The following is a 12,994-nucleotide window of genomic DNA, read 5'->3' as shown; positions in this document are numbered from 1 at the left end:
CGCTCACCCCCTCCCTCCCCAAACACAAATCATCCTCTCCCCACCAACAACGATCACCTACCCCCCACTGACAAAGATCCCCCCTCCCCCAACAAAGATCACCCCCTCCCCCAACAAAGATCACCCCCTCCCCATGATGAATTGTACTCAGGAGGATTTCATCCCCTCGCTGCACAGTGACAGCTGTCATCCCCGCCCCGCCCACCACAGCCTGACAGGGGAGTGTCCCACTCTAAGGGGCGGGGTCTCAGGGTGTAGATCGAACAGGGCCTAGTTTCACTTTCGTTCTGACATCACATCCGTTCTGGGTGTGGGCGATGGCCCGTTCCGTTCCGATGAAGATGGCGGGTCGGGCGAGACTGTCGGGCCTGTTCCTCCTTCTGGGGGCTCTTCTGCTCGGTGCCGGGGGTGAGTGTTCCATATAGGGGGCCCTTCTACTGAATGCCTGGGGTGTGAATAGTGGCCCCGTGATATGTATGCCCCTCCCCACCACCCTCTGCCGTGCACTGGGGTCGGTGTTGATTATCGGGGCCCTTCTATGGTTTACAGAGACCTGAGGTGAGGAGAGGGGCCTCTTCTGTTTACTGAGATGAGTGTAGGGGCCCGTGTTGTGTATCGGGGCCCTCCTACGGTGTACAGGGGTCCAGGATGAGTATTGGGGCCCCTCTACTGTTTACTGGGCATGGTGCTCTAATACCGTCTACTGGAGGCCCTGGAGTGTGTGTGTGTGTGTATGTGTGTGTGTGTGTATATGTATGTATGTGTGTGTGTGTGTGTGTGTGTGTGTGTGTGTGTGTGTGTGTGTATATATATATATATATATATATATATATATATATATATATATATATATATATATATGTATATGTATGTATGTGTGTGTGTGCGCTTCTAATAGGTGTAGGGGCCCGGGGGGGAGTGTATGGGGGGGGGGGGCCTTTCTAATAGGTGTAGGAAGACGGGAAAGACAGACAGATCTGATTGGACCGATTGTGTGAGGGGCCTGAGGCTGCTTCACAATGATGCACTTTACCTGACCTCAATCTTCACTTCTTCCTCAGGATTCCTGCAGCCACCTGGTACTGCTGACTGGTACTACTTGCGGGTACTGGTACTACTAGTTTATATTGCTGGTGGGTACTTCTGGCAGTTACTGGTACTGTTGGTTGTGACTGGTACTGCTGGCGGGTGCTGGTACTACTGGTTTATACTGATGACTGGTACTGTTGGTTGGTACATGTGCTGATGGTGGGTACTGGTACTGCTGGTTGGCACGTGTACGGATGGTGGGTACTTCTTGCTTCCTCTAGCGGAGGGTCCGTTCTTCGCACTGATGCTCGGAGATGTCGGGTCCCTGCGATCTGGGCTTGCTGACCCGTCATCTCCGAGCAAGACATGGTGGGCCACATCGGCGGGCGACGCGGGCCGGTGGTTGGGCACCCCTCTGTTATAGCCTTACTCCAAAATGGATTCAATTCATTATTTTCCTCCAAAGTTCTACAAATAATCCCCAATAATGACAATGTGAGAGAAGTTTGCGGGGTGCTCCTCCCCGTGACGCTCGGAATTGATGGCGGGGGGCTCCTCCCCGCGACGCTCGGAAATTGATGGCGGGGGGCTCCTCCCCCGCGACGCTCGGAAATTGATGGCGGGGGGCTCCTCCCCCGCGACGCTCGGAAATTGATGGCGGGGGGCTCCTCCCCCCGCGACGCTCGGAAATTGATGGCGGGGGGCTCCTCCCCCCGCGACGCTCGGAAATTGATGGCGGGGGGCTCCTCCCCCCGCGACGCTCGGAAATTGATGGCGGGGGGCTCCTCCCCCCGCGACGCTCGGAAATTGATGGCGGGGGGCTCCTCCCCCCGCGACGCTCGGAAATTGATGGCGGGGGGCTCCTCCCCCCGCGACGCTCGGAAATTGATGGCGGGGGGCTCCTCCCCCGCGACGCTCGGAAATTGATGGCGGGGGGCTCCTCCCCCGCGACGCTCGGAAATTGATGGCGGGGGCTCCTCCCCCGCGACGCTCGGAAATTGATTGCGGGGGCTCTGTCCTGTTTCCACTGATCATCCTTGAGATGTTTCTACAACGTGATTGGAGGTCACCTGGGGTAGAGTCAGGTGATTGGACAGGATTGGAAAGGCACACCCCTGCCTATAGAAGGTCCTACAGATAACAGTGCATGTCGGAGCACAAACCAAGCCATGAAGTCCAAGGAATTGTCTGCAGACCTCGGAGACAGGATTGTATGGAGGTACAGATCGGGGGAAGGGCACAGAAACATTTCCGCAGCATTGAAGGTCCCAATGACCTCAGTGTCCTCCATCATCTGTAGATGGAAGAAGTTTGGAACCACCAGAACTCTTCCTAGAGCTGCCAAACCGAGTGATCGGGGGAGAAGGGCCTTAGTCAGGGAGGTGACCAAGAACATGATGGTCACTCTGACAGCTCCAGCGTTGTGGAGAGAGGAGAACCTTCCAGAAGAACCATCTCTGCAGCCCTCCACCAATCAGGCCTGGATGGTAGAGGGGCCGGACGGAAGCCACTCCTCAGTAAAAGGCACATGACATCCCGCCTGAAGGACTCTCAGACCACGAGAAACAAAATTCTCTGGTCTGATGAAACAAAGATTGAACTCTTTGGCCTGAATGGCGTTCTGTCTGGAGGAAACCAGGCTCTGCTCATCACCGGGCCAATACCATCCCTACTGTGAAGCATGGTGGTGGCAGCATCATACTGTGGGGATGTTTTTCAGTGGCAGGAAGAAACTGCCCAAAAAATAGGTTTGCCGAGCTTGTATCATCATACTCAGACATGAGGCTGCAATTGGTGCCAAAGGGGCCTCACCAAAGTATCCAGCAAAGGCTGGGATGCTTATGTACATGGGGGGAGCCTGCAGTGCGTGTGTACGTGGGGGGGAGCCTGCGGTGCGTGTGTACGGGGGGGAGGTGCCTGCGGGGCGCGTGTGTACGTGGGTGGGGGGGAGCCTGCGGTGTGTGTGGGGAAGCCTGCGGCGCGTGTATGTGGGGGGGGGGAGCCTGCGGCGCGTGTATACGTGGGGGGGAGCCTGCGGTGTGTGTGGGGAAGCCTGCGGCGCGTGTATGTGGGGGGGGGGAGCCTGCGGCGCGTGTATACGTGGGGGGGAGCCTGCGGCGCGTATGTACGTGGGGTGGGGGGAGCCTGCAGCATGTGTGTACGTGGGGGGGAGCCTGTGATACTTGTGTATCTGGGGGGAGCCTGCGGTGCGTGTGTACGTGGGGTGGGGGGAGCCTGCAGCATGTGTGTACGTGGGGGGGAGCCTGTGATACTTGTGTATCTGGGGGGAGCCTGCGGCGCGTATGTACGTGGGGTGGGGGGAGCCTGCAGCATGTGTGTACGTGGGGGGGAGCCTGTGATACTTGTGTATCTGGGGGGAGCCTGCGGTGCGTGTGTACGTGGGGTGGGGGGAGCCTGCAGCATGTGTGTACGTGGGGGGGAGCCTGTGATACTTGTGTATCTGGGGGGAGCCTGCGGTGCGTGTGTACGTGGGGTGGTGGTGAGCCTGCGGGGCGTGTGTGTGTGTGGGGGGAGCCTGCGGCGCGTGTGTACGTTGGGGGGAAGCCTGCGGGGCGTGTGTGTGTGGGGGGAGCCTGCGGCGCGTGTGTACGTTGGGGGGAAGCCTGCGGCGCGTGTGTACATGGGGGGGGGGGGGGGGGCCTGTGATAGGCTCCTCCCATGTCCATATGTACTTTTTCCATTGTTTTTAATAAAGTTGCAAAGATTTCAATCTTCTCTCACGTTGTCATTATCGGATTGTTTTGTGGAATTTATTTGAGGAAAATAATGAATTGAATCCATATTGGAATAAGGGCTGCAACATAAACAATGTGGAAAAAGTGAAGCGCTGTGAATATTTTCCGGATCGGCGTATACAGCCTAGATCAGGGGTCTCCAAACTGGCGGCCCTCCAGCTGTTTGTGAAACTACAAGTCCCAGCATGCCTCTTTCTGGGGGAGTCATGCTTGTAGCTGTCAGCCTTGCAATGCCTCCTGGGACTTGTAGTTTTGCTGGAGGGCCGTCAGTTTGAGACCCCCGGCCTAGAAGATCGGTATATACCATATAGAGGGTGATAGTTGGATGACGTAGTACAGTAGACATCACCCTTCCCCCTCCAATCCCCACATAAGGATCATAGAACAGACCAATCCATGTAGAGGAGTACAATGCCATGTGGGACGACCCAACGCGTTTCGGGGGTTGGAGTCACCATAGACTTACAATGGGGGTTGGACACATTTAGTCGGCCCAAATATAGAAATGAAGGTCCGTCTTTCAGTCAAGTCTCACCAGGGGGCCATAGAGCTTACACACAGGTCCCGAGAGACCCCTCCCCCATAACATGGACCTCCCACCCATAACATGGACCTCCCACCCAGATGACTGGCAATATTAAAGTGGTGTTGCCACCAAAAAAATAGTTAAAAATTCTTAAAAAAAAATAAAAATAAATGGGGAAATAATGTTTTTTTTTTTAATTTCTCTTGCTTCTAAATGCCTGTTGCTAGGGGCGCCCCTCGTAGTCTGCCTTCTTCCTTGCCCCGGGCTGGTGACATCACTTCCCATCGCGCCGCACAGTCAGCTGGGACCTGTCACCGATGACTGTGCGGCGTATCACAGCATCCTGTGCCGCATGCGCAGTGGGTGCCCGGCTGTGAAGCCACAGCCGGGTGCCCACAGTACGAATTCCGCCGCCGTGAGCAGAGCGGGGGAGGGGGGGGGGCTTCGTTCTCCCGCATCGCCTGACCCTGGGACAGGTGAGTGTCCGATTATTAAGTCAGCAGCTGCAGTATTTGTAGCTGCTGACTTTAAATTTTTTTATTTTTTAGGGGGCACCCCACTTTAAAGCAGAACTTTACCCATAAAAGGACATCGCTATACCGCAGGTGGACACCGGTGGCCAAAAGCGCCCTGAGGCGGTTGGGTTGGCATAGGCAGCGCTGCACAAGTCATTCATTCATAACTGGATAGAAAATAATAATAATCTTAGGGACCGTACATTCCACATTAATAATAATAATCTCACAGAATTGGTTTGTGCTGTAAATTGCCTCCAGCTTCGCTCCTGTTTCCTTCTTGTGCTAGGGGGGCGGCCATTTTGCTGAAGCCGAGCGCCCCTGAGCAGCAGTACGTTTTTAGGCTGTCGGCTCTAGTGGCTTTGATTTTATATACAGTGCTGAGCATGTGCAGAGCAGGGTGAGACTGCGCATTGCTGGGTTTTACAAAGTATATTTCCTTCCCTTTTTCAGCTATAAAAAAAAGAAAAGAAAAAGGGGCGGACCTAAAGTCATCTGACAGGACTTTATTTTCATACTAGAGTTCCACTTTAACAAACATTCCCTCAGTCAGTGGTTGGGGGGGTGTTACGGAGGAGATGTTTAAGGTTAAGTGTAACAGCCCTACTGTGAGTATAGGGGTCCTTCTACTGGGGCAAGGAGAATAGGGGGGTAATGTACCAAGGAGCGTGGCCTGTGGTCAATATAGGGGTCCTTCTATTAAGCCCTGGGTGAGTATGGAGTACAATGCCAAGCAGTAGGACATGGGGTGAGTATGGAGTACAGTGCCAAGCAGCAGGACATGGGGTGACTATAGGGGGTACAATGCCAAGCAGTAGGGCATGGGGTGAGTATAGGGGGTATAATGCCAAGCAGTAGGATACGGGGTGAGTATGGGGGTATAATGCCAAGCAGTAGGACATGGGGGTGAGTATAGGGGGTATAATGCCAAGCAGTAGGACATGGGGTGAGTATAGGGGGTACAATGCCAAGCAGTAGGACATGGGGTGAGTATAGGGGGTATAATGCCAAGCAGTAGGACACGGGGTGAGTATAGGGGGTACAATGCCAAGCAGTAGGACATGGGGTGAGTATAGGGGTACAGTGCCAAGCAGTAGGACATGGGGCGAGTATAGGGGTACAATGCCAAGCAGTAGGATAGGGGTGTACGGAGGAGATGTTTAAGGTTAAATGTAACAGCTCTACTGTGAGTGTAGGGCTCCTTCTACTGGGGCAGGGAGAATAGGGGGGTAATGTACCAAGGAGCGTAGCCTGTGGTCAGTATAGGGAGCCAAGCAGTAGGACATGGGGTGAGTATAGGGGGTACAATGCCAAGCAGTAGGACATGGGGTGAGTATAGGGGGTACAATGCCAAGCAGTAGTACACGGGGTGAGTATAGGGGGTACAATGCCAAGCAGTAGGACATGGGGTGAGTATAGGGGGGTACAATGCCAAGCAGTAGGACATGGGGCGAGTATAGGGGTACAATGCCAAGCAGTAGGACATGGGGTGAGTATAGGGGGGTACAATGCCAAGCAGTAGGATATGGGGGGAGTATAGGGGGTACAATGCCAAGCAGTAGGACATGGGGTGAATATAGGGGGTACAATGCCAAGCAGTAGGACATGGGGTGAGTATAGGGGGTACAATGCCAAGCAGTAGGACATGGGGTGAGTATAGGGGTACAATGCCAAGCAGTAGGACATGGGGTGAGTATAGGGGTACAATGCCAAGCAGTAGGACATGGGGTGAGTATAGGGGGTATAATGCCAAGCAGTAGTACACGAGGTGAGTATAGGGGGTACAATGCCAAGCAGTAGGACATGGGGTGAGTATAGGGGTACAATGCCAAGCAGTAGGACATGGGGCGAGTATAGGGGTACAATGCCAAGCAGTAGGACATGGGGTGAGTATAGGGGGGTACAATGCCAAGCAGTAGGACATGGCGTGAGTATAGGGGGTACAATGCCAAGCAGTAGGACATGGGGGTGAGTATAGTGGGGTACAATGCCAAGCAGTAGGACATGGGGGTGAATATAGGGGGTACAATGCCAAGCAATAGGACATGGGGTGAATATAGGGGGTACAATGCCAAGCAGTAGGACATGGGGTGAATATAGGGGGTACAATGCCAAGCAGTAGGACATGGGGTGAGTATAGGGGGTACAATGCCAAGCAGTAGGACATGGGGTGAGTATAGGGGGTACAATGCCAAGAAGTAGGACATGGGGTGAGTATAGGGGGTACAATGCCAAGCAGTAGGACATGGGGCGAGTATAGGGGTACAATGCCAAGCAGTAGGACATGGGGTGAGTATAGGGGGTACAATGCCAAGCAGTAGGACATGGGGTGAGTATAGGGGGTACAATGCCAAGAAGTAGGACATGGGGTGAGTATAGGGGTACAATGCCAAGCAGTAGGACATGGGGTGAGTATAGGGGGTATAATGCCAAGCAGTAGTACACGGGGTGAGTATAGGGGGTACAATGCCAAGCAGTAGGACATGGGGTGAGTATAGGGGGTACAATGCCAAGCAGTAGGACATGGGGCGAGTATAGGGGTACAATGCCAAGCAGTAGGACATGGGGTGAGTATAGGGGGGTACAATGCCAAGCACTAGGACATGGGGTGAGTATAGGAGGTACAATGCCAAGCAGTAGGACAAGGGGTGAGTATAGTGGGGTACAATGCCAAGCAGTAGGACATGGGGTGAGTTTAGGGGGTACAATGCCAAGCAGTAGGATATGGGGGGAGTATAGGGGGTACAATGCCAAGCAGTAGGACATGGGGTGAGTATAGGGGGTACAATGCCAAGCAGTGGGACATGGGGTGAGTATAGGGGGTACAATGTTAAGCAGTAGGGCATGGGGTGAGTATAGGGGGTACAATTCCAAGCAGTAGGACATGGGGTGAGTATAGGGGGTACAATGCCAAGCAGTAGGACATGGGGTGAGTATAGGGGGTACAATGCCAAGCAGTAGGACATGGGGTGAGTATAGGGGGTACAATGCCAAGCAGTAGGGCATGGGGTGAGTATAGGGGGTACAATGCTAAGCAGTGGGACATGGGGTGAGTATAGGGGGTACAATGCTAAGCAGTGGGACATGGGGTGAGTTTAGGGGGTACAATGCCAAGCAGTAGGATATGGGGTGAGTATAGGGGGTACAATGCCAAGCAGTAGGACATGGGGGTGAGTATAGGGGTCACAATGCGAAGCAGTAAGGTATGGGGTGAGTATAGGGGTGATAGTAGTACCCAGCAGAGGGGTCCGGGTTGTGTCCGGTGTCTCACATACACACTGAACTCAGGACCCGGGGCTGCAATGCAGGCAGAGCCCCCCGTACATCCTCCGATATGTAGGTGCAGCCCCTCCCCCATCCTGTGTTCTGTACACAATTTAACTCTTTCCTCCTCTCTCTGCAGCTCAACAACCAGTCCAAAAATTGGAGGGAAGTGAAGTCATTATGAAGCCAATATACACCGGAAATCCCTCAGAGATCAACTGGAAGATAAATGGTGACAGGCTGGTGGACATGGAGGTGAACTCCCAGGTTGAGCCCTTGTTTTACCGTCTTCAGGACAGAGCGACTATTGATAGAACCAATGGAGTGCTGACCATAAAGAACCTGACTACAGGGGACTCCGGGGACTACAAGGCGGAGGCGTTGGTGAATAATATTTATCAGTACACAGATATAAAGCTCACTGTACAAGGTAAGTCTTTACCATTGGCTACAACTAATCACATGGTACCGGGTGCTGTGATTGGCCCTGGTACCATGTGACCGCTGTGGGCCAAACAGTCCTGAATAGAAGCCATTCATGGCGATTTTGTTTACATTGTTCATAGCGATCACATGGTTACAATTAACGATCACGTGATACCCCGGTCACTCACAGCCGCTGTGCGCCCTGATGGCGGGATTGCGTGTCTCCGGGGGGGTTGTGCCAAGGTGCCTGTGCCAGGAAACGTGCCAGTACATCACCTGGCTGTGCTGCCCGTCTGCTCTAAATATAATGTGGGGGGCAAGTGGTGAAAAGGCCTCAAAACCCCAACAATGTACTTCTCTTATGTGATCCCCTCTATACCACAGAAAGCAGGTGTGATATATTGAGTTCCTTTTTTTGCATGACTTGCGCACGTTTTTGAGCTTTTATTTATTATTATTATTATTATTTTTGTGTCTTTAGAGATTTCAGCTTTTATTTCTTTCTTTTTTTTTTTTTTTTTTTTATGTTGATGCAAAGAATACTTTGTTTTTACAACCACTTTAACCTTAAATATTAACCCCTTGCCGACCAGTGCACGCCCGTATACATCCTAAATTTGAGGATGGATATCATTGTTATGGCACCAGTTAGCTGCCATAGCCCCGGTATCCTCGTAGTCGGGCACAAGATAAAAGTGTTCTCTGCGGCGGATTTACTTCGAGATCACTTTTATCGGCGGCGGGCGAGAGGGTGCCCCCTCCGCTGCTTACCGAAGCCAACGGCGGAGGCGATTCGGTCCTTTCACTAGCTGTGCATGGAGACAAGATGCGAGGGAAGGCCCCACCCGTCTCCATGACGTTGCAGGGCAGGAAGCGACGTCAAAACATCACTTCCACCTGGCCGTCCCTCTAAACTTTCAGCTCAGACAAGGAGAAGACTGATCAGAGATGCAGCCAAGAGGCCCATGATCACTCTGGATGAACTGCAGAGAACTACAGCTGAGGTGGGAGAGTCTGTCCATAGGACAACAATCAGTCGTACACTGCACAAATCTGGCCTTTATGGAAGAGTGGCAAGAAGAAAGCCATTTCTCAAAGATATCCATAAAAAGTCTCGTCTAAAGTTTGCCACAAGCCACCTGGGAGACACACCAAACATGTGGAAGAAGGTGCTCTGGTCACATGAAACCAAAATCCAACTTTTTGCCCACAATGCAAAACGATATGTTTGGCGTAAAAGCAACACAGCTCATCACCCTCAACACACCATCCCCACTGTCACACATGGTGGTGGCAGCATCATGGTTTGGGCCTGCTTTTCTTCAGCCGGGACAGGGAAGATGGTTAAAATTGAGGGGAAGATGGATGCAGCCAAATACAGGACCATTCTGGATGAAAACCTGTTGGAGTCTGCAAAAGACCTGAAACTGGGACGGAGATTTATCTTCCAACAAGACAATGATCCCAAACATACAGCAAAATCTACAAAGGAATGGTTCACAAATAAACGTATCCAGGTGTTAGAATGGCCAAGTCAAAGTCCAGACCTGAATCCAATCGAGAATCTGTGGAAAGAGCTGAAAACTGCTGTTCACAAACGCTCTCCATCCAACCTCACTGAGCTCCAGCTGTTTTGCAAGGAAGAATGGGCAAGAATTTCAGTCTCTCGATGTGCAAAACTGATAGAGACACCCCAAGCGACTTGCAGCTGTAATCACAGCAAAAGGGGCTCTACAAAGTATTAACGCAAGGGGGCCGAATCATTTTGCACGCCCCACTTTTCATTTTTTTATTAGTTAAAAAAGTTTCAGAAATCCAATAGATTTCGTTCCACTTCACAATTGTGTCCCACTTGTTGGTGATTCTTCACAAAAAATAAACATTTTATATCTTTATGTTTGAAGCCTGAAATGTGGCAAAAGGTTGAAAAGTTCAAGGGGGCCGAATACTTTCACAAGTACATTTTGTTATAGTATGTGTTTGTTTGGAGGTTCTAGGTCAGTGATGGTGAACCTTGGCACCCCAGATGTTTTGGAACTACATTTCCCATGATGCTCCACTACACTGCAGAGTGCATGAGCATCATGGGAAATGTAGTTCCAAAACATCTGGGGTGCCAAGGTTCACCATCACTGGTCTAGGTCATTTTTGTAGCAGAAAAAAAAGTTTTTAACTTGTAAACAACAAATCTCAGAAAGGGGCTCGGTCCTTTAAGTTGTTTGATTATTAATAATAAAATCCCAAATCGAATTATTTGTTGTAAGTTAGGGGTTCATTTATTTATTACTTGGTATTCATTTATTGAATGTATTATTTATGAGTTATATTTGTCTTTTTATATTTGGTGGTAGTAACACCCTAACAAAAAAGAAATAACTCTTAACTCAGACGCTCAACCTGCGGCCCTCCAGCTGTTGTGGAACTACAAGTCCCATGAGGCATTACAAGGCTGACAGTTACAAGCCTGACTCCCCCAGGCAGAGGCATGATGGGACTTGTAGTAACAGTTGGAGGGGCCTCCAGGTTGAGCACCCTGAATACCCTAGCGAAAAGAAATAATAAATGAATAATAATTAAAAAAAAAAGAAAATCTGAAACCTGGCAACAGATAATCGTTTTCTCAACTGGCTAATAAAAGAAGAAAATGACAGCCCAAAAATGCTGCAGAAAAGCGCTCAGACGCTATGCTCGGGTGTGAATGCAGCCTTACTGCGGAGGTGTCACTGCGACAGGAAGTATCTCCCCTATGGAATCACAGTAATAACCTGACAGAAGTATTAAGGCCCCTCCCACAGAGGGCGGAGTCCGCTTGCTGAGTGGGTGATCTGTCCGCTGAGCAGACAAATGGGTCTGTGTCCATTAAGATTATGTGGAGCTGACCTGGACACGGCCTGCAATGGGCAGTCTTGTGTGAATGGATCGGCTATCTGTTTACACCCGACTGCCCTTGATCCGATCCACCTGAATCGAGAGGAATAGAACCCCTTCTTTTATTATTTTTATTTTTTTGGATTGGAGGCCACCATTGTCAGCTCGGCCTCCATGGAACCTTTAGGAGTTCCTGTAGACCAGTGATGGGGAACCTCGGCACCCCAGGTGTTTTGGAACTACATTTCCCATGATGCTCAACTACACTGCAGAGTGCCAGAGCATCATGGGAATTGTATTTCCAGAACATCTGGGGTGCCAAGGTTCTCATCACTGCTCTAGACTGAGCCGGGGTCTCCAAACTACGGCCCTCCAGTTGTTCAGGAACTACAATTCCCATCATGCCCGGTCATGTCTGTGAATGTCGGAATCTTACAATGCATCATGGGATGTTCTTCAACAGCTGGAAGGCCGTAGTTTGGAGATCGCTGATCTAGGAGTTCCATGAACTGTGACTGACTGACCTCCCATTGGATGGTCCCGGACCGATACCACTTGATGACTGCAGGACACCAACCGCCAGCCATTGACTGGATGTGCATTTTCACCTACAATAGTTTTGTTATATCTCAGGTTCTCCAAGACCTGAAAATAATTTCCAGGGTTCCTCTGGGTTGTAAAGGTCGGGATGTTGCTTTACAGATCCCATTATACCACCTTCTCCATAGACAAGAAATGTACTCCACAGAGGGAAGGAAGGAAGTCTGGGTATAGATGGAGCGGGTGATGGAGATCTCATCCTCTCATGTCATATTCTTTTCTTTCAGCTTTTGTTGATGACCCCACCATCACTGATCAATCTACCGAGGAGAAAATTGTACTATACTGTAATTGCTCCACTCCGGGTGTCACCTATGAATGGTTTAACCGGACAGAATCCGTGGGCAAGGGTCAATGGTACTCCGAACCCCGACCCGAACATGATGTGACTCGGACCTGTGTTGTGTCGAATGAAGTGTCTAAGAAGAGTTCCTCTATAACAATCCGCTATATTCCTCCTCCAGGTGAGTCCCGGCGGCGGCGGCCAGTGATGTCTATAAAGAAAATCTCACCCTCAACACTCACCGACATCTTTCCTGATCAGATATAACAGAGTATATATCACTTCCTCTGTATACCTGTCATCAGAGAGTCAGAGGTGTGACTCCGCCTCCTACATACTGATTGGTTACTTCTACCTCTGTGTGACCCTGATCTCCTCCTCATTGTTCTGTACTTCACCTCTCTCCTCTCTATGATCATCACCCCCATCATCTCATACTTCTACCTGTGTGTGATCCTGATCTCCTCATTGTTCTGTACTTCACCTCTCTCCTCTCTATGATCATCACCCCCATCATCTCATACTTCTACCTGTGTGTGATCCTGATCTCCTCCTCATTGTTCTGTACTTCACCTGTCTCCTCTCTATGATCATCACCCCCATCATCTCATACTTCTACCTGTGTGTGACCCTGATCTCCTCATTGTTCTGTACTTCACCTCTCTCCTCTCTATGATCATCACCCCCATCATCTCATACTTCTACCTGTGTGTGATCCTGATCTCCT

General features: G+C 50.9%; 1 protein-coding gene across 1 annotated transcript; it reads left to right on the top strand.

Moving 5' to 3' along the window:
- Positions 1–8,005: 8,005 nt before the first annotated feature.
- CD58 (CD58 molecule) lies at positions 8,006–12,608 on the top strand. The gene is made up of 3 exons (XM_077479348.1): positions 8,006–8,520; positions 12,212–12,448; positions 12,529–12,608. The coding sequence occupies exons 1-3, from the start codon at positions 8,271–8,273 to the stop codon at positions 12,606–12,608; spliced, it is 567 nt and encodes a 188-aa protein (XP_077335474.1). The 5' UTR covers positions 8,006–8,270.
- Positions 12,609–12,994: the final 386 nt, after the last annotated feature.

Source organism: Lithobates pipiens, unplaced genomic scaffold (genome assembly GCF_037356315.1).
Source record: "Lithobates pipiens isolate NorthernLeopardFrog02 unplaced genomic scaffold, aLitPip1_a1.2 Scaffold_16, whole genome shotgun sequence".
In the NCBI taxonomy this organism is placed as follows: domain Eukaryota; kingdom Metazoa; phylum Chordata; class Amphibia; order Anura; family Ranidae; genus Lithobates; species Lithobates pipiens.
Note: the sequence above shows the minus strand (reverse complement) of the source record. Positions and strands in the feature narration are given on the sequence as shown.